Source organism: Xiphophorus hellerii, chromosome 11 (assembly GCF_003331165.1).
Source record: "Xiphophorus hellerii strain 12219 chromosome 11, Xiphophorus_hellerii-4.1, whole genome shotgun sequence".
In the NCBI taxonomy this organism is placed as follows: domain Eukaryota; kingdom Metazoa; phylum Chordata; class Actinopteri; order Cyprinodontiformes; family Poeciliidae; genus Xiphophorus; species Xiphophorus hellerii.
The window spans coordinates 7,762,557-7,781,115 of NC_045682.1; the positions used below are offsets into that span (position 1 = coordinate 7,762,557).

Consider the following 18,559-nt stretch of genomic DNA (forward strand, 5'->3'; position numbering starts at 1 on the left):
ATGACACTTAATGACAACGGTCACAAACATTCATAAACACTCCATGTTCACGACTGTCATGTCAGTCTTATGTAGACCCCTTCAAATAAAATGGTGCCATAGTTGTTTTCTGAAAGCAGCGCATCACCATCATCATCATCGTTTCTGCGTTGCGTATTTCTGAGGTGGTGAAAACAGCTGCAGTTTGGTCCTGAAGCTCAGCTCCTCATCTGGACGTTGAGGATCTAACGCTGCAGCGATATGGAGGTGGATTACTGTGCAGCGATAACGCTAACGTCCAGATGCTGCAGCAGTTCAATCTTCATACGGTCGGCTCTCATGGACAATCTGGAGGTGTGCGCTGTTACAGCCGGCCTGGGCTGCGAACAGCTACTGGCAGTTTCTACTATCTGCCAGGTTCTACTGCGGTCTGTGACTCGATAAAACCACGGAAATCACACACACACGGTCAGGATAGCTTATCTTCAGCTCAACAAAAATCGAGCTTTGGTTTTTGGAGCAAAACGGTCAGAAACTATAAAAACAGCACGTATATAATTATTGTATAATGAAACATATTTGGTACCTGCCATAGCAATGCATGGAAGGCACCTGTTGTTCTACCGTCAATAGAATGCCGCTTTATTTATATATTTCAAATGTATCAAAACGTGCGGCTTGATCTCGGCATTCGGGCTATTACTTTTATTGGGGTTTCGACAAAAAATGGCGACGGAATTAGCCAAAAACGAGCAAAATTTCCAACTGCCGAAATTTAGAGTGTGATTTGTGGTGGACTTCTGACTTTTTAACTCGTCCTCACGCCCACAAATATCGCTCTACTGGTATAAAAGTCGATCTTGACATCGCACCGAATGCCTGCTTCTGAAAAATGTTTTCAAAATTTCTCTAAAGTTTACGGTTTTCTGTCAAGATTCTCCAGAGCGAACTGGTGTCGCAGGGAAAACTCAGGCTCTCAGGCATTCATTTTCATACTTTTCTCAAAAATGTCAGAGCATCTCTCTCTCGTTGCTATTACTGCGAGTGAGGTTCCGATATGTATCGAAAACTATTAATTTCATAATTATGCATGAAGTATTTATTCCCTGTAATGACTTTCTGCAAAAGAAATTCAAAATAAATATCAATTCCTGTGTTATTTCTACATCACCATCACTTTCTGTGACTGAGATTTTGAGATGTGGTGGAAAATGACTACAAGTTAACATCTGCTGATCATGTTATATGAATGATTGTGAACTCTCACCAAAAGAACTACTTGGGTTACATGCACAAGGCTGGGAGTTGTTTTCTACAGCTGCATCAGAACCAGACTGTCTCGCCCCTTGTTTTTTAGTTCCTTATCCTTGGTATAAAACTCATGTGTTGTCTCTGCCTGGCAGAGCTTTTCATCCAGACCTGCTTCATTACCGATTGTCCTTCAAGCTCTCTGCATTGTGCTCAATATTTGAATAAACCTGATTGAGTGATTTCACCTGAACAGTGCTTGGTAAAATAGTTTTTTTCCCCCCACAACAGAGACGATAAACCTCTTTTCCTTTGCAACTTCATGAAGGTTTTTAGGAAGATTTTCAGGAGTGAAAGAAATCTACTCCATCTTATAACCAAATTCGGTCTTCCAACAGGGATGTAGAATTAAATTATGATATTAGCGATTTAATTCTCTGGCTAAGTTTTTACCCACAAATACTGATTTCTAAAAATCAGCTCAATTTTAAAAGTGAAATAATTCTATTTAAGAGAGTGCTTAAACGCTGCAACATCACAAAAGCCCAATTTTTATACCAATATGTTAACATCTCAATTTAAGATTTGAAATTCCTCTTGCATTCGTTACATTTCGTTTCACTTTCCTCAATTTGTGACTATTTTTTTATTTCTTCTTTTCCTGCTCAGTTTATCATATCTATCTTTTTTATTACTAATGTGTGCCTAGTACTTTTTTTTTTTTGTAGAATTTTCTATAAAGACGAAAACACAAACACTGCCATAATTTCGCCTTTTAACTCCAAACGTCACATGCAGCAATGAATTGTGGGTAATACATTTCACCAAATGTGGGTTTAGTGTAAGGGCGGAAATAGGACACAAAATGGGCGGAGCCAAAGCAGGAAGTGGAGAATTTGGGACACACTACGACCTGAAACCCTCCAACACAACATCAGAAGGACGGACAGGATCTTCCTCCCTGATGCTGGATCTGACCACGCCCCCTCTCCGGCCACGCCCCTTCTCGGACCACGCCCCGGGCCTGTTGCCCCGCCCCCTCCTGTCTTTCCTCCTGCTGCTGAGTTCATTTCCATCATTCTCATAATGTTTACAAACATCTCAGATTCATAGAGACATGAGAATCATATTCAGATTGAATCACTATTCAATATAATAAATTATAACAGAAAACAAGAATCAGGATTATTTAAACTATTTGTAATTCCAACCATTCTATTTTTTCAGTTTTGGGCTGATCAGCCCCTCAGAGCAACAGAACAATTTTAATTAATTCATATTAAGATAATTCAGCCATTACCTCGACGTATCTGGACTCGGGTCACTCCAGGTCGTCACAGATGAACTTCTGGTCCCGTCTGATCCAAACCTGAACTGGTCAGTTTCTCAGAGTCAAAACGTCACAAACTGGAGTCGTTTATGAGCTTTGAAAATTGTTTGATGATGTGATTGCAGAATCAGATCATGTGACCAGAAGGAGGAGGAAAAAGAGGAGGAGGAGGAGGAAGAGGAGTAGGAGGTCAGTTTGTTTCAAGAGGAAGTTTCTCCTTCAGTCAGATTCACTCTGGCTTCAGCCTGAGAGAGAGAGAAAGAGAGAGAGAGATGAGGCTCCATTCAGTGCTGCTGTTGATCGCCCTCGGTGCCTGCGCTGCTGCAGGTCAGATCATATTTATTTACTCATTAATTACCTGTTTATTAAACTCTTATGCACATTAATTACCCAAAATGGTTCCTGAATTTAATACATCAGACCATGTTCATTAATAATCTGATGATTTGATCAGATTATTAAACCAAACACATCAGCTGTTAGATAAAGTTTTAAAAAAATCTGCTCATGATAATTAAGCATTAATATGATTGAGCTGTTAATAAATGTTAATAAATGTTAATGACCTTTTGTTACCTGTTGGTTTAATACCTAAGTTGAATTAATGTGGAAATGAAACCAGGCAGATCCATGGGGTTCACTTACTTTCTAAACTTAATAAAAACAACAAACTGATGATTTCATGGGAAAATGTTTTTTTTCATTTTCTTCATAAAATAGATTTGATAATAAACAGAATCTGTTCAAACTAATAATTTAATGCAATATTTCCTATAAACTCAGCTGGTCATAATTCATGTTAAACAATAATTTGCTCTTTATTACTGCATAATTAGTGTTTACATTGAAGATAAATAACTAATGAACCCTTAGGTCACCATATAATAACCTGCTGGTTATTGATTAATGATCTGATGATTATTGATTAATGATTTGATTATTATTCAGCCGCTGCGTTTACAGAATTACTGTTTTACACAGTAAAAGTGAAATAAAAATAATCCAGAAACATAAAAACTGGCTTATTAAATATGAATATTTATGGAAATGTTTAAAAGAGGAAATGTTTTCCTCTTTTAAACTTTCTTCAACTGATTCTGACCTGAAGAAGCTTCTCAGAATCATTTGGACCGGGCTCAGAACCAGAATCAGGCTACTGACGAGCTCCGTTACAGAGTGAACCAATCAGGCGCTGGTTCTGACTGACCCGTTCCGGCCGGAACATGAAGCTGGTTCTGATGATGATCAGTTTATTCTGACAGCAGCAGATCATGACGGTCTGGATCTGGTTCTGGTCCAGTTTTTGGTCTGGATCTGGCCCAGTTCTGGTTCTGGTGAAGCGACTCGGTCCAAATGTTCCTCTGATGTTTCATAAACAGTAAGCGGCCGCAGGTCACATGACCCAACAGGAAGTCACACCTGAAACAGTTGCAGGTTCTGGTTCTGGTTCTGATTCTGCAGGTTTTGTTCCTGCAGGGCCCCAAACGACCGTTTAGACAGCAGACCACAAGCAGGTTACCATGGTGACGGCACCTTTGGGATAAAGTAGAGTCCAATAAATGGTTCAGCTTTTGATAACAGTAGCATTAAAAATAAGATTTTAAAGCAGAAAATGTGAAAAATGCTTTTATATAATTTATTTTTCCAGGTTTATTAATTTGTCTCCATGTTGTTACAGTTTATGAGACAAATAATCTCAAAACAGATCTCCTCCAAAACAACAATAATAATAATAATACTAATAATAATAATAATAGAAGCATATTATTATTATTGTTGTTGTTATAATAATAATAATAAGCTTATTATTATTATTGATAGTAATAATAATTATTATTATTGATAGTAATAATAATAATAATAATAGAAGCATATTATTATATTATTTTTATATCAATAAAAATAAGCTTATTATTATTATTATTATTATTATATCAATAATAACAATAGAAGCTCAATATTATTGATAGTAATAATAATTCATTATTATTATTATTATTATTATTATTAATAATAATAATAATAATAATAATAATAATAATTATTATTATTATTATTATTATTATTATTATTATAGTTCAGTTTGGACTTATAAAAAGTCCAAACTGAAGTTTATATCATTTTTGTGACATACTGTGTTTGCTGTTTAGATCTGAACGGTTTCAGGATTCCGATCGATCGCTAAACGTTTCTACTTGGGGGAAACTAGCATACAGCTACGTGTCTCTGTGTGCTTAGCGCTATCAATCACTGTTGTGCACACGCTGCTCACTCACTCTCCAGTTACTCTCTGCTACCCTTGCAGAGCCTGTAGTGAACGCTAAGGCTAGTTAGCATAGCTACCATTGAGAGCAGTCACTGGTGGCTACGCTAACCTGTTGCTATTCTAACTTTCCATTACAATTTTCCTAACAGTAAATTCTTTCTCCGTCATCAGCACATTTAGCAGTGAGTACATGATGTTGATTGACAGCGCTAAGCCCCGCCTCCTGCCTCTTATTGGTTGTTTTTGGTGCGTTTCAGCAGCAGCACCTGAGGGAGGATCTGCTCTGATTATCTGAATCATAACAAACATGGAGACGGATCAATAAATCTGTAGAAATTTCTTATCGTAAAGTTCCTCTGATGTTTCACACATTAAAACCTCAGCAGCTGGAGGTCTGCCGGTTCTGATTCTGGTTCTGCTCAGACAGCTGAGTCCTGACTGAAGGTGACCTGTTGCCATGGAGACGTCTGAGTTATTTTATACCCTGATTGTTTATGACGGGATGTAAACATGAAACTGAACAGAACCACCGAGTTTACTGTCTGACCCGATCCCGGCTCACCGCTTCTGGTTCTGATTCAGAAAAACACACGTCAGGTCCAGAACCGCCAGAACCACCAACAGGATCTACTGCAGAACCTGACCTCTGACATCCAGGAGAACCGGACCAAGACAAAACCGGACCCCTGAAGAACTGGACCCAATGCGCTCCACGTTCTTGACCCAGTAGTCAGCCTGAAGGCGCTCCTCTTCCAGACCGTTGGTACCGACCCATCACCAGTGGTTCTGGAGCTGACGCCCTCAGCCCCCACTCCTCCTCAGTTGGACCTATAAATACCAGAGAGTAGGGTGTAAACACGTCGCCGTGGTAACCGGTTCCTCCAACGCGCCGCAGAGTTCAGACCAAAGAAGAAGTCAGAGGAGGAAGTGGGAGAAACCTGGGGGGGTCCAGTGTGTGTGCGTGAGTGTGTATGCGTGAGGGGGTGTGCATGTGTGTGTGTGTGTGTGTGCGTGTGTGTGCGGTCTGCGGTCGAATGTGTTTCCTGGCTCTCTGAGGTTTCTTCACTTCTCCCTCCGATCTGAAACCGACTGCAGAACTTTCTCCAAAAACAGAAGTGGGACAATAGGACCTGCATCAGCTCAGCACCGCTCCCGACCCGTGAGCCTGAACCGGGTCAGGAACCTGGTGCCAGAGCCGGCGTTCTGGTTCTAGAGCCAGAAACTGATCACCATCCATGATCAGGTTCTGCTGATCACCGGACGATCTGATCCAAGTGCAACAGAGACCCGGAGTCGGGAACTGACCTGAAAGCCTCATAGAGAAAGAGGAGGGCAGAGAGCGCCCACTGCTGGTGGACCCACCTGCAGTGGGGGGTCACCTGTCTCTGTCTCCATGAAACTTCAGGTTGTGCAGATCAGACAGAACCAGAACCAAACCGTCCAATCACTGAACAGAAACATGAGAGGATGTAGCATCTCTGGATCAAAAGAGTTCTACAGTTATAGATCTAGATTTATAAATCTAGAGTTATAGATCTAGATTTATAAATCTAGAGTTGTTGATTTAGATTTATATATCTAGATTATATTGCACAGCTTCAGTTGTTCCAGCTGGAAACTAGAGATCAGGATGACCTCTGAACTCTGACCTGAACCTTCGGAGCCACATAGAGACTGTTCCAAAGTGGGCCTTCTATCAGCTGAAGAACATTTCCAGGATCAGAGGACTAATGTCTCAGCATCAGAGAAACTCATCCAGGCGTTTCTCTGCAGTGGCATTGATTTACTGCAGCACAGGTCTGACTAACAAATCAATGGTCCAGAACGCTGCTGCTGGAGTTCTGACTAAACCCAGGAAGATACAGCACAGCATCCAGTTATATATCACCCAGTTCTACATTCCTTCACTGAGAGGAGAGACTTCAAATACTGCTGGTAGTTTAGAAATCACTGAACAGATTAAAGATCTGCTGCTGCTGTTGGATCCATCTGCTGGTTCCGCTCTGCATCAGAACCAGAACCAAACATGGAGAAGCAGCATTCAGCTACTATGACCCACAGATCTGGAACAAACTTCCAGAAAATGGAAAAAACAGCCGAAACCCTGAGTTCCTTTAAATCTAGAAAACCCAACTGCTTAGTTACTTTTGAAACTTGGATCAATAGTCGATTTTTATTTTTGATGATTCTGATGATGATTATTGATCAAACTGAATATTTGTCGATGACAGTTTAATGTTTTATGATGTAAATCATCTTCAACTGCTTTGCTGCTTTAATGTGCTTTACAAATAAACTTCACTTGACCTGAGCCCCTAAGTGAACCAAAACCAGACCAAAGATGGACCAAAACCGGACCAAATTGGATCAAATCCGGACCAGCTGTCCAGGTTAAGCACTGTAGGATTAGTAGATTGAACCGGGCCAGAGGAGCTTCAGTGAACTTTGGGTCCATTCCACCACCAGCAACATGGTGACACGCTGCCAGAGTGTGTGTCCGTGTGTGTGTGCAGTTTCAGTTCAGCTTTTTGCAGATTGTGAAACCTGATGACGTCTCCAACGGTCACATGAAGTTCTGCAGCAGATCTGTTCACTGGAGGCGGTTCTGATCCAAACAGGAAACATCTGCTGCCTGGAGGATCCTGCAGTCTGAACCCACAACACAGCCACACACACACACACACACCGGAGACCAGAACCTAACCAGAACCCGACCAGAACCATGTCATTCAGAGTGATGTTCAGCGTTTTGCATTCAGATCATAAAGTTCAGTTTAGTTCTGGTCTGACCAAAAATCCTCCTTCCTTATGTTTGCTGAATCCAACATGGCAAACTGCTCACGGCTAACTGTTAACATGACTTCTGATGGCTTCCTTTAACTGATGGTTGCCCTCATTGCTGTGGATCATTTGGTCCAGAGTCTCCATCTTGGCTGATCTCTGATCAGAGCACTCCTTGTTCAGCCTGGAAGTTTAGCTGGACTTTGACTAGGCTGTGTCTTGGTTCCATTGGACCAGACTCTTTGGTTTCTGATTGGACGGTGAGGCGTTCAAAGCCTCAGCCTGCTGTGAACTCCCTGAGCGCTCTGCGTGCTCCTCCACGATGCCGTTTGCTCCAAATCATCTCTGAACCTCTGAGGCGTCACAGAGCAGCTGGAATAACTCTGGGATTAGATTAGATTAGATTAGATTAGATTAGATTAGATTAGATTAGATTAGAATACACACATCTGGACTCTACTTAGTCATTAGGAAACATCAGGCAACTTCTGAAGGCAACTGGTTGACCTCTGAGAAAAAGGGGGGGGGGGGCAAACAATTTTGCTGCACTTTTCAGTTTTTATTTGTAAAAAATACTTTGAATCATGAATCATTTCTACCTCATAGATACAAAACACTTTGTGTTGATATTTCATATTAAATTCCATATTTCTGACAAAATATGAAAAAGTTCAAGGGGTAGGAAAACTTTTGCAAGCTGCAAACATAGAGATACACACATACACCCACACACACACACACACACACACATATATATATATATATATATATATATACGTATACATATGTATGTATAGGTGTGTGTGTATCTCTATGTATTCATATATAGAGAGATTATCTATCACATATGTGTGTGTGTATATCTATCTATGTGTGTGTGTGTTGCGAGCGTTGCTGTTGCCGTCGAGGTTTTTGCAGCAGCAGATCTTGCGGTCGAACCTCAAACCTCTCTCTCCTCCCAGAAACCATCGGGCCTCAGTCACTTTCTGTTTTTATCAAACTTCTTTCACTGTCCTATCAGGCGCCGCCTGTACTCACTGCTGCCCTCTGGTGGCCGCTGCAGAGAACTCGTTGATGCTTCCAGGTCGGGCTGCGCATGTTTTGGTTTTCAAATGAAGTCTCATCTTTGCGTTTCCATTAATCTCCCGGCATCTTTTGGTTTCATGAAATCCTTTTAGTTTCTGAATGTCTAAACTGGCCTGAGCTGCCCTCACTTGCCCTCACCTGGAGTGAGGTGTGAAACTGTCGTCATGGTTTCTGACCAGGAGACTAACAGAGCCGGACTCTGTAAAGTTTCACCTCCCTGGTCATCTTCACTGCAGGTGACCGCCGACCCGCTGCCATGACGATGGGCGCCGCCCAGGCTCCCAACCAACCAGGGCTCGGCCCTGCTGCCCCGGATTCCAATCCAAGGATCTCAGAACTGGTTCAGAACCAGGAGCAGGGTGACATTTGGAGAGCACAGGTTCTGGAGCTGCTGACCCGGTTGGTTCAGGTCCAGGAGGAGCGAACCAAGCACCAGGCCCAGGTTGTGCAGCAGCTCAGCCTTCTGGTCAACCAGGTGAGTCTAGCCCAGTCAGCCCAGGTAGCCCAGTTTAGCTCAGCTAGGTCCGGTTAAGCTTATCGTCTAGTTTATGAAATGTTTTGAGTTAATCTGTTAGCTTTAGCTTTAGGTAATCTCCAGAACATCTGGACCAGATTTCTGGGTCAGCTTGGTATCGCTCCCATAGATGAAGGACCAACAAGAACCTTCTGCTCATGATTGGTTCTGATCCATTCTAACTGAACTCACCTGGACTCACCCTCAGGGCTCCCAGCAAATCCAGAACCTGCAGAACCTGGCCCGGCACCAGAACCTGCTGGTGGAGAACCACCAGGCTTTACTACTGCAGACGTCACGCATCGCCACCCAGCTGCAGGAAATCAACAAAAAACCCACCGCCCTCGGCCCATGAGATCCTCCGACTGCCCACAACCAGCCAATCAGATCTCTGTCTCTACATGCCACCAATCAGATTCTTTAAAATCAGACATGCAGTTGAATCTATGTGCTCTTCTGAAGGCTGACCAATTTTTTTAATTAACCAATTAGCCTTTGCGTTTAATAATTAATGAATTGATTGATTCTGTGATGTTTTAAACTGTAAAACAAACTAACTGTTCACCTGTTCAAGCTCTAAATCGCTTCAGGCTTTAATTGCTCTGTTCCTCTGATTTTAAATAAAATTTTACATTTTTGCTGCAATTTTGGCTTCCTGTTTATGATGAACTCAACACCTGTGTCTTCACACACCTGTCTGTTTACGTACGGTTCTGCATAGACTAGGTTTATGTGAACCTGCCAGGCTCGGCGGGTGTTGCCAACACGTTCTGACCTGTGAGCACCACCTGGTGTCGAGCACCACTTGGTGTCCTCAAGTGTGCGCTCTACCTGTTTCAGGTATTGTTGGTTTACCGGAATTTGTTGTTTCTCCTCGTTTCAGAACCTCCAGGACCAACACTGATCCAATTAAACTCGATCTTCCAACCAAACCAGTCAGAGGTCATTCTGACTGCCGGCTCTAAGGTCCAGCTCGGTTGCCTTGGTGACGGGTTGGTGAACATGTCCACCACTGCGCTTCGTCCATTACCGAGGAATTGTCGGAACATCTTGCAGATCAACAGTGTGTCTCCCAGACACACCGGTACATACCATTGCAGGTACGCCAACCAGAGCCTGGACCACCTGAACATCTGGATACACCTGTATGTCAAAGGTAAGCAGGCCCGGTGACCTTCCTGTTTACCTCAGTAACATCATTGACATTACCTCATTTCCCATGATTCTCCTCTGTCAGATCCAGGTAACAACTCTACGGTGTTTGTCACGCCTCGCTCCACACCTAGGTATCCTAAAGAGGGTGACAACTTCCTGTACAGGTGTCTGCTGACTGACCCGTCTGTCACAGACCTCACCCTCCAATCAGAGGGTGAGGACAGGGGGCGGGGCCTGCCCCCAGGTATGAATGTCACCTTAGACCCTCGAAAAGGAGCCTTGATCAAACATATAAGGAAGACCTTCAAAGGCCGGTACTCCTGTTCGGGTTGGAGGAATGGTCAAGAGTTCCGATCAGAGCCGTTTGCCCTGATGGTGGCTCCCAGTAAGACACCTGTCTCTCTACACACCTGTCGGACATTACACCTGTCTGTCTATCTGTCTGATGCCCCCGAGTCTCTGCCTCACCCTCTACCTGTCTGTCTGCAGTGGACCGCCCTCCCTCCGTCGCTGTCAGTCAGGGTGAGTGGGTCCGTCTACAAGGAGAACGGTTCACAGTCACCTGTCAGAGCAGCAACCCTTCACACAGCTACACCGTCACCTGGACCCACCCACACACAAAGGTGAGCAGCCAGACGTCACTTGTGTCTCTTTGGTCCTGACTGGCCCACCTGTCTTCCTCTAACAGGTAGTTTGGTTGTTTTAGGACCTGAGGGTCAGCGAAACCACGACCTACGTCAATGGGTACTTTAACATCAGCAGCACTCTGACCGTCTCTGCTGTCAACCATCAACACAGCGGACTGTACACCTGTACTGCTGTTGGCAGAGCTGGGGTTGCCACGGCAACCACCCACCTGACCGTGTTGGGTTAGTAATCAGTCAATACCAAGGCGATGATAACAGATCAGGAAACTGGACCAGATATCTGGAGAAAACCTTCATGCTGTCTTCTTTTCCTCATCTTCATCAGATCACCCTTACCTGAGGATCTACCTTCAGACTGCCAACACCCAGCAGGTTTCCGATGAGCTGCCTGGCAACTTCAGCAGGGAGGAGACGACTGAGGAACCAGCGGCTAACGTCAGCTTCGGTTTGGAGGAGCTGCAGAGAGAGCTGGTGTTTAACGGGAGCAGAGGCAGCGGCTACAGGAGGGTGGAGGTGTTCGAAGGTGGAGACTTGACCCTGACCTTCATCATGGAGGCCTATCCTCCAATCAGACAGCATCACTGGACGACACCGGAACACGTAAACAATGATGGCAGCAGCACGTATGAGAGGAGCTACACAGCTACCGCCTACAGGTATCCCAACAATTCCACCTTAAAACTCTGCAGACTTAACAATTTCACTTGAAACCCAAAATAAAGACACCATGCTAGTCACGTCTTCATAACCTGAAGTTAATACCACCTTAACTACCCACACCAACTGCACTACCACCTTGGAAAGTCCAATAATCATCAATACCACCTTAATAAATGCAGTTATTTCAGCTTTGAAATAAACCTAACATTCCGTGCCACCTTTAAAACAATAACTACATACCACCTTAATCATGTAACAATGTTTTTTTTAGTGAAGATCTTTTAATATTAATGTTTGTTAAGGTGGTATGTTTGGCACCACTTTAAGTGGGTGGTTCTGGTAATGTGTTTTTAAGGTGGTATTTTAGTTCAGCCATTGAGGTTTCAGTGCTAGGAAGGGATTTTATTTAATGATTGAAGGAGATATTTTTGGTCACATTAAGTTGCTTTTTAAGGTGGTATATATAAGGTCTGTGACTTGTTTTAAGGTGGTATTGTTGTTGGAACAGGTCAGAGGCCAACCTTCTGGTGCGGCGCATTCGTCAGGAAGATGCCGGTCGATATTCTTTTAATTTTTCAAACTTGTTCTTTAACGGGTCGCAGGATGTGGACCTCCGGATCTACCGTAAGAACCGGTTCCACCTTTTCTACTTCCGATTGTCTCATTGGGTTTTTTGTGCTGGTGAACCGTTCGATCTGATCCGAACCCTGCAGATCCTCCGACTGTCAGTGTCACGCAGCAGAACCAGTCCCTGATGTGCAGCGGGTCTGGTTATCCACGGCCCACGGTCCTCTGGTCCGTCTGCACCCACGTGGACAGGTATGTGAACTGAGCTGCCAGTGCCCCCTAAAGGCTCGGCATGGTGTGTCCTGAAGGGGGCGCTGCAGCCAGTGGCACTTGAAGAACATGAAGTTTTATTTGTTGCTGATGGGAAGTTTTGGTCAGAAACATCTGCAGCCATGTTGGGATCAGAACAAAAGCCGAGATGAAGCTCTGATCTCCTGCAGGTGTGAACCCAGCTCCAACCACCAGGTGTCTCCATCTGCTGCAACCTCAGAGGACGGGGAGGAGGTGAGGATATTCTTTCCTCTGTCCAGCCCTGACGATGATGTCACAGTCAAGTGTTTGGCGTACAACCTGGTGGGCGAGTCTCGTCAAGTGTTTGTTCATCGTGAGTATCAGAGGAACCCAAAGTGAAAAACCTCAGAGATCTGATCCCAGACCAGCTCCGCTCTTAGCACCAGACTGTCCTGGGCCGGCACGGCTCATCTGAAGGAGCAGATTAGGATTAACAGAGCTCAGTCTCTAAATCCAGATTAGGTGTAAAACTGACTCCTGCCTCCAAAACTGAGCAGTTGCTAACTTTGTCCATCCGGTGCTGCGTTCAGGTTCCACAGGACTTCGCACCGTCTTCACTCCAGCTTTGATTGGAGCGCTGAGCGTCTCCTCCGTCCTCCTCCTGCTGCTGTTGATTGTGTTCTACAAGTGCAGACAGGTGAGTTCCTCTGGGGCCGGTGAATACAGGTTCTGGTGTCCTTTGTGAGCGACAGGAACCAGAACCAGAACCAGAACCACAGACAAACAGTCTTCTTCTCTTCAACCAGAAACCAAGGTATGAAATTCTGTGGAAGATCATTGAGAGTAACGATGGCAACAACTACACCTTCATTGACCCCACCCAGCTGCCATACAACCAGAAGTGGGAGTTTCCTCGAGACAAGCTGCGACTCGGTATCAACAGGACCTTTGACCTCTGTGTAGCCTTCCTCAGCCTTCCTCTCCCATTTTTTTACTGTGTCACTGCTCTTTGTCCTTCAGGGGGCGTCCTGGGCTCGGGGGCGTTTGGAAAGGTTGTTGAGGCGACGGCGTACGGCCTGGGAACAGAAAACAAGGCCACCAGAGTTGCTGTCAAGATGCTCAAACGTGAGTGGTCCCTCCTTCACAGTCAGCATCCGGCTGCCATGTGACCAACCACCTGAGTTTTATGTGTTTGCCTGCAGCCAGCGCTCACTCAGAGGAACGGGAGGCTCTGATGTCAGAGCTGAAGATCCTCAGCCATCTTGGTTACCATGACAACATTGTTAACCTGCTGGGAGCGTGCACGCAAGGAGGTAATCAGTCCGAACCCAAAGGGTGTGACAGACGGAACACTGAGACCTCGGGATTACCATCTTTAAGCCTTCAGATAGCCTTAAACCAGTTCCTAGCCACTCTTGAGACATTCTTAAGCATTAGTCTACGTTTTAATGGCCGTCCATGTATCATGTAAACCCTCTGGTCCTTGGGGATGGTGGAGTTTGTCTCAAGCTGCGTTTGGGTTGAGAGGCATTGGACACCCTGGACAGGTCTAGAGTCCATCACAGGACAGACAACCACACACACTCAGACCTGAGGACAAACACAGACACCAGTTAGCCTAACTGTTGTGTCTTTGGGCTGTGGGAGGAGGCTGTTATGAGTTATTCCAGAACCAGTCAGGAACCAGGAAAAGTCTGAACCACTCTGGTCTAAACCAGTCTGAAACTGGTGTGTCTAAACCATGTGCTCTAAACCATGTGGTCTAAACCATTACCAGCAGACATCTGGCCCAACTAGACCAATTTCAGTCAATTAAGTTCTGGTGAGTCACACACCAAGTTTAAGACTCCCCAGAACCAGTCTTAGGTCAGGTCTGATCTAATGTAAACTGGTCAGAAACCATTTAAACCATTCCTGACCCAGTCTAAAGTTGATCTTGGAGGAACCACAACGGCCCTCAGGTGTGCAACGTCCATGTGTGGACAAGTTCTCTGTCCCGGTTTGTATCGCCTGCCGATGTTCATCAGAACATCCAAGAGACGCTTCAGGTTTCAGATGAAAGTTCTGCAAACTGGTTTATTGATTGTTTCATGTTTGTTATTAACTAAAACATTTTGAATCTTATCTCTTAATCTTTGACCCTGACAGGCCCCATGCTAATGATCACAGAGTACTGTAGCCAGGGCGACCTACTCAACTTCCTACGGACTCACGCGCCAGACTTCATGGCGTCCATGATCACCGTAGACGAGGTTGGAGACGAGGTCTTCTATAAGAACCTGACAGGACAGCAGGAAAGGCTACGCAGGTCAGAGGTCATCTGTTCTCTCCGGGGTTTCCAGTTGAATCTGTCTGTTGGTGACAGATTCTAAGGAGGCCTCACCTCCACAGAAATCAGTGACCGGTTGGAGTCGGGTCGTCAAAATAGTCAAGATGTTGGTTAAAGTCAGATAATTACTATTTATTTCTGTTGATGCCGATGAGTTCCTGGTACTTAATGTCTCTCCACTTGTAAGACCTGGTCAGGTGAATGATAACATCCAATAATGTGACCCGCAGTGACAGTGGGATTTCATGCTGGTCAGAGTACCAGGAGATGCAACCGGCACTGGCTCCAGGTCCAAATGAGCCAGGTAAGACTGAGCCCACCTGGACGCACCCGGTTTCACCTGCACTTTCACCTGAGCTCACCTGGGGTTCTCTGTCAGGTGAGCACATGGTGAGCCTGTCCCTCTGTGACCTCCTGAGGTTTTCCTACCACGTGGCTCAGGGATTGGACTTCCTGTCCTCCAGAAACGTGAGAACACACCCCGACATACACACGCAGTAAATCAGTGCAGGAATGTCTGCCTCAGGACCAGAACCCAGCCACGCCTGGTTCCCAGTGCAATCCTAGATCCGGTTTAAGAGCTGCGACAGCATGAGGATGAGGCAGAATGTGTTTAAAATGCTGAAAGTCCTCTGACCTGTATCTCTCACCTGTTGGTGCTCCAGTGCATCCACAGAGACGTGGCTGCGAGGAACGTCCTGCTGACCGACTGTCGGGTTGCAAAGATCTGTGACTTCGGTTTGGCTCGAGACATTCAAAACGATGACAGCTACATCGTTCAGGGAAACGTCAGTAGTTTAACCCAACACAGACTGATTCCTCGGATCCAAAGGGAACTTTATCTTGAAATTTGGTGTTTTATTTTGACAGGCCCGGCTGCCGGTGAAGTGGATGGCTCCAGAGAGCATCTTTCAGTGTCTGTACACAGTTCAGAGTGACGTCTGGTCCTACGGGGTCCTGCTCTGGGAGATCTTCTCTCTGGGTAACCATGGAAACAGTAGCCTGAACCTCACTGAGAAAAGGTCAAGCATCTGAGCATCTTTGACTCACTTCCTGTGTTCATCTGCTCAGGTAAGAGTCCGTACCCCAACGTTGTTGTGGATACCAACTTCTACAAGATGATCAAAGATGGCCACCATATGGAGCAGCCGGAATTCGCTCCTAATGAAATGTGAGAAAAATCTTCTTCATGCTTGTTATGTTTGGAAGCCGGGAAGAGGTAAAAGCACGAGTAGACAAAGAACTCTTCTTTACAGCTTTTATTCTTAACTTACTCAGCAGTACAGCAGCATCAGGAATTCCTTTCCTCCATCTCATTTCCTCTTCTTCTCCCCTCGACAACCAGCACTACTCTCTTACACCACCTAGTGGTAGACACAACAATGCTGATTTGATGGGAATTTATCTTCTCGCCTATTTTCAAGATATTTTAAGATTATCTGAATTTCCATGGCAACAGTTCTAGAAGGTAAACCAAAACCTGCATGAAGAAGGGAAATGTAGTTCCTCCAACCCCGGTCCTCCAGATCTGCTGACCTGCAATACAACTTTATTTACAAACCACTTCAGAACAACAGCGTTGGCCAAAGTGCTGCACATTAAAACAGTTAAGAGCTTAAAGCCAACAAACACCTCAAGCTGAGTCAAAAGCCAAAGAAAATGTTTTAAAAGGAGGAAATGAATCAGCGTGGTAGGTTTAGGGTACCGCAGTCACAACCTTTTCTTTTGCATCTTGAAGCTGCAGCGAAGCAATGCTCGAACTCACTGGTGAAAACTGCCCAAGAGAAGGTCTGACCTTGTAGACGCCCACAGCTCCGTCCGAGGGCAGCTTTGGGTTTGGAGAGTCCAGTCCGTCTGGTTTCAGAGGCTGAGCCATGATGGGAGCCAGCCTACATTTCCAGAGCAGCTCCTTTCCTGCAATCAGGGTCCTGGGGTCGTTGGACCCCCAGGACCCTGATCTCTGGACCTCCAGGAGTCGGCCTGCTGGAGGAGTCATGGTCCACTAGCTTACTGAGTTTTCCTCCCACTGAGCCGTGAGACAGGGCCGGTCGTTCAGAGTCAGTTGTTCAGGCGGTATCTCTGTGCAGGAACCGTAACAAAGCTGATTTCCTCTCAGGTATCACCTGATGAAGCTCTGCTGGAGTGGGGAGCCCACCCACAGACCCACCTTTAAAACCATTGGTCAGCTCATCGAAAGGCTCCTCCCCTTGACCAGTGACATGTTGCCGCGTCACAGTGACCAGGTGAGGAAGCGGAGGGGTTTCTAAGCCCTCGCCATTTTCTGACAGGCTGTGGCTTCATTGTTCCACTCTTCTTCTCTCCTCAGGTGATGTATGCAAACATTGATGAATGCAGAGCAGAAGAAGAAGAAGAGGAGGAGGAAGAGGAGGAGGATGAGGTCCAAGGTGGAATACTGAAGAGAAAAGAAGAAGAGCAAGGTAAAATTTTCTAAAGCCGCTTGCGTCCTTCATAAAACTGATGTCGCTTCACTACCTGTTCTCCTGCTAGCAGATCGCCGTGACGACGGTGAAGGAGAGGAGAGGGAGCCGACGATGAACAACATCTACCAGCTCTCCTGATCAGTGATCCGGTGAAGATCAGAACTGCAATGAACTCACATTGAGTTCATCTCATGTCCACACATCAGCAGCTCCTCTCCGCTCTCAGACTCTCCTAGAGACTAAAGCCAAAAAAGGAAAGAGTTGCCGTTAAGCCAGCCTGGTCCTGTCTGATCTATTCTAGAAACTCTGGATCTCCAACCGATTGCAGGTTAAGAGGGTTTCAACCGGCAACCTTCTGAATCTGATCCTCTCCTCCAGATCTTCCTTTCACTCCTTCAGACTGAAGCCAATCCACCAGGCTGGTTTCCAACCCAAAGGTTAGAAATCCAGAACGCAGCCCTGAGGCTCCCCAACCAGGTTTGGTCCCTGGGTGGGGTCACCAGCTGGGGTCACCAGCTGAGGTCACCAGCTGAGGTCACCAGCTGGGGTCACCAGGCCGTCCGTCCAACATGGTTTCTCATCTGATTTCGATGATTTCTTCCTCTTCAGGTTTGCCGGTTTTTGGACGTTAAGCGTTTTTCTTCTTCTCTGAAACGTGTTCAGTGTTGCTCGATAAATTGATGTTTGTGATGTTTGAATCATGTTGTGTCATAAAGCAAACAGGAAGTGCCCTCCAGAATAAGGGTCTGGGCTTTATGGAATAAACTCAGAAACAAACTGTTGTGTCTCGACTGGTTTTATTTTCTGAACTTCTAGGTTTCATATAAAAATGTTTGTGATGCACTGAAGGTCCATTTGGACCAGAACCGGTGACATATGAGGTTCTGGATCAGAGATTCTGAAGGTTTCATATGAACAGCTGACACTGGTACCGTGCCGGACCGGACCGGCTGACTGTCAGAACCAGCACACTGGAACTCCAGCTGGTTCTGCTGCTGTGGGTTTGGATCTCTGAGACCTGCTTGGGTTCTGAGTCGTCTCTGGCCGAAATGTTCTGATGACCCGCCATGTTCTGACCCGACCTGATGGCGCGGACTCTGCAGGTGAGCCCTCAGGTGTGTCTAGGTGACAGGTAACGATCAATAAGCCGATTAGGAGAAAAACAGCCGATAATCAGCAGCAGTCAGCTTTATCAGGTTTATTCCTCATCAGTCACGCGGCGGCGCCACAGGTGAGCTTCCTGCTGCGCGGCCAGGTGTGGGCGGGGCCTGATTGGCTGACAGCTTTACAGGTCCTGGACTTTAGATTGAGATAAACCAGCAGCA

The 18,559-nt window shown here is 45.5% G+C and overlaps 2 protein-coding genes across 3 annotated transcripts in view; one reads left to right on the forward strand and one right to left on the reverse strand.

Annotated features, from left to right (window-relative positions):
* The window catches only part of LOC116728443 (arf-GAP with Rho-GAP domain, ANK repeat and PH domain-containing protein 1), a 30,731-nt gene extending 28,181 nt beyond the window's left edge, over positions 1-2,550 (reverse strand). The window contains exon 1 of the mRNA XM_032576567.1: positions 2,528-2,550. The gene's annotated coding sequence lies outside the window, so the exon portion shown is untranslated. The remainder of the gene's footprint in view (positions 1-2,527) is intronic.
* Positions 2,551-2,761: 211 nt separating this feature from the next.
* csf1rb (colony stimulating factor 1 receptor, b) lies at positions 2,762-18,012 on the forward strand. Of its 2 annotated transcripts, none has more exons than XM_032576569.1 (22): positions 2,762-2,884; positions 10,088-10,360; positions 10,442-10,744; positions 10,849-10,982; positions 11,066-11,228; positions 11,332-11,662; positions 12,175-12,290; positions 12,380-12,485; positions 12,674-12,837; positions 13,055-13,161; positions 13,271-13,397; positions 13,485-13,589; positions 13,667-13,777; positions 14,613-14,772; positions 15,024-15,097; positions 15,173-15,261; positions 15,459-15,581; positions 15,664-15,775; positions 15,865-15,964; positions 16,910-17,036; positions 17,120-17,231; positions 17,302-18,012. In XM_032576569.1, the coding sequence occupies exons 1-22, from the start codon at positions 2,830-2,832 to the stop codon at positions 17,370-17,372; spliced, it is 3,063 nt and encodes a 1,020-aa protein (XP_032432460.1). In that variant the 5' UTR covers positions 2,762-2,829; the 3' UTR covers positions 17,373-18,012. The 2 variants fall into 2 exon arrangements, with proteins under 2 accessions (XP_032432460.1, XP_032432461.1); XM_032576570.1 differs by having other exon boundaries at positions 17,305-18,012.
* Positions 18,013-18,559: the final 547 nt, after the last annotated feature.

What these genes read in the sequence shown, in the direction of transcription:
- csf1rb (XM_032576569.1), top strand. Translation starts at nt 2,830, where the DNA reads ATGAGGCTCCATTCAGTGCTGCTGTTGATCGCCCTCGGTGCCTGCGCT. An exon ending in TGCCCTGATGGTGGCTCCCA is followed by an intron (nt 10,745 to 10,848) that starts GTAAGACACCTG and finishes GTCTGTCTGCAG; the next exon opens with TGGACCGCCCTCCCTCCGTC. An exon ending in GTCTGCACCCACGTGGACAG is followed by an intron (nt 12,486 to 12,673) that starts GTATGTGAACTG and finishes GATCTCCTGCAG; the next exon opens with GTGTGAACCCAGCTCCAACC.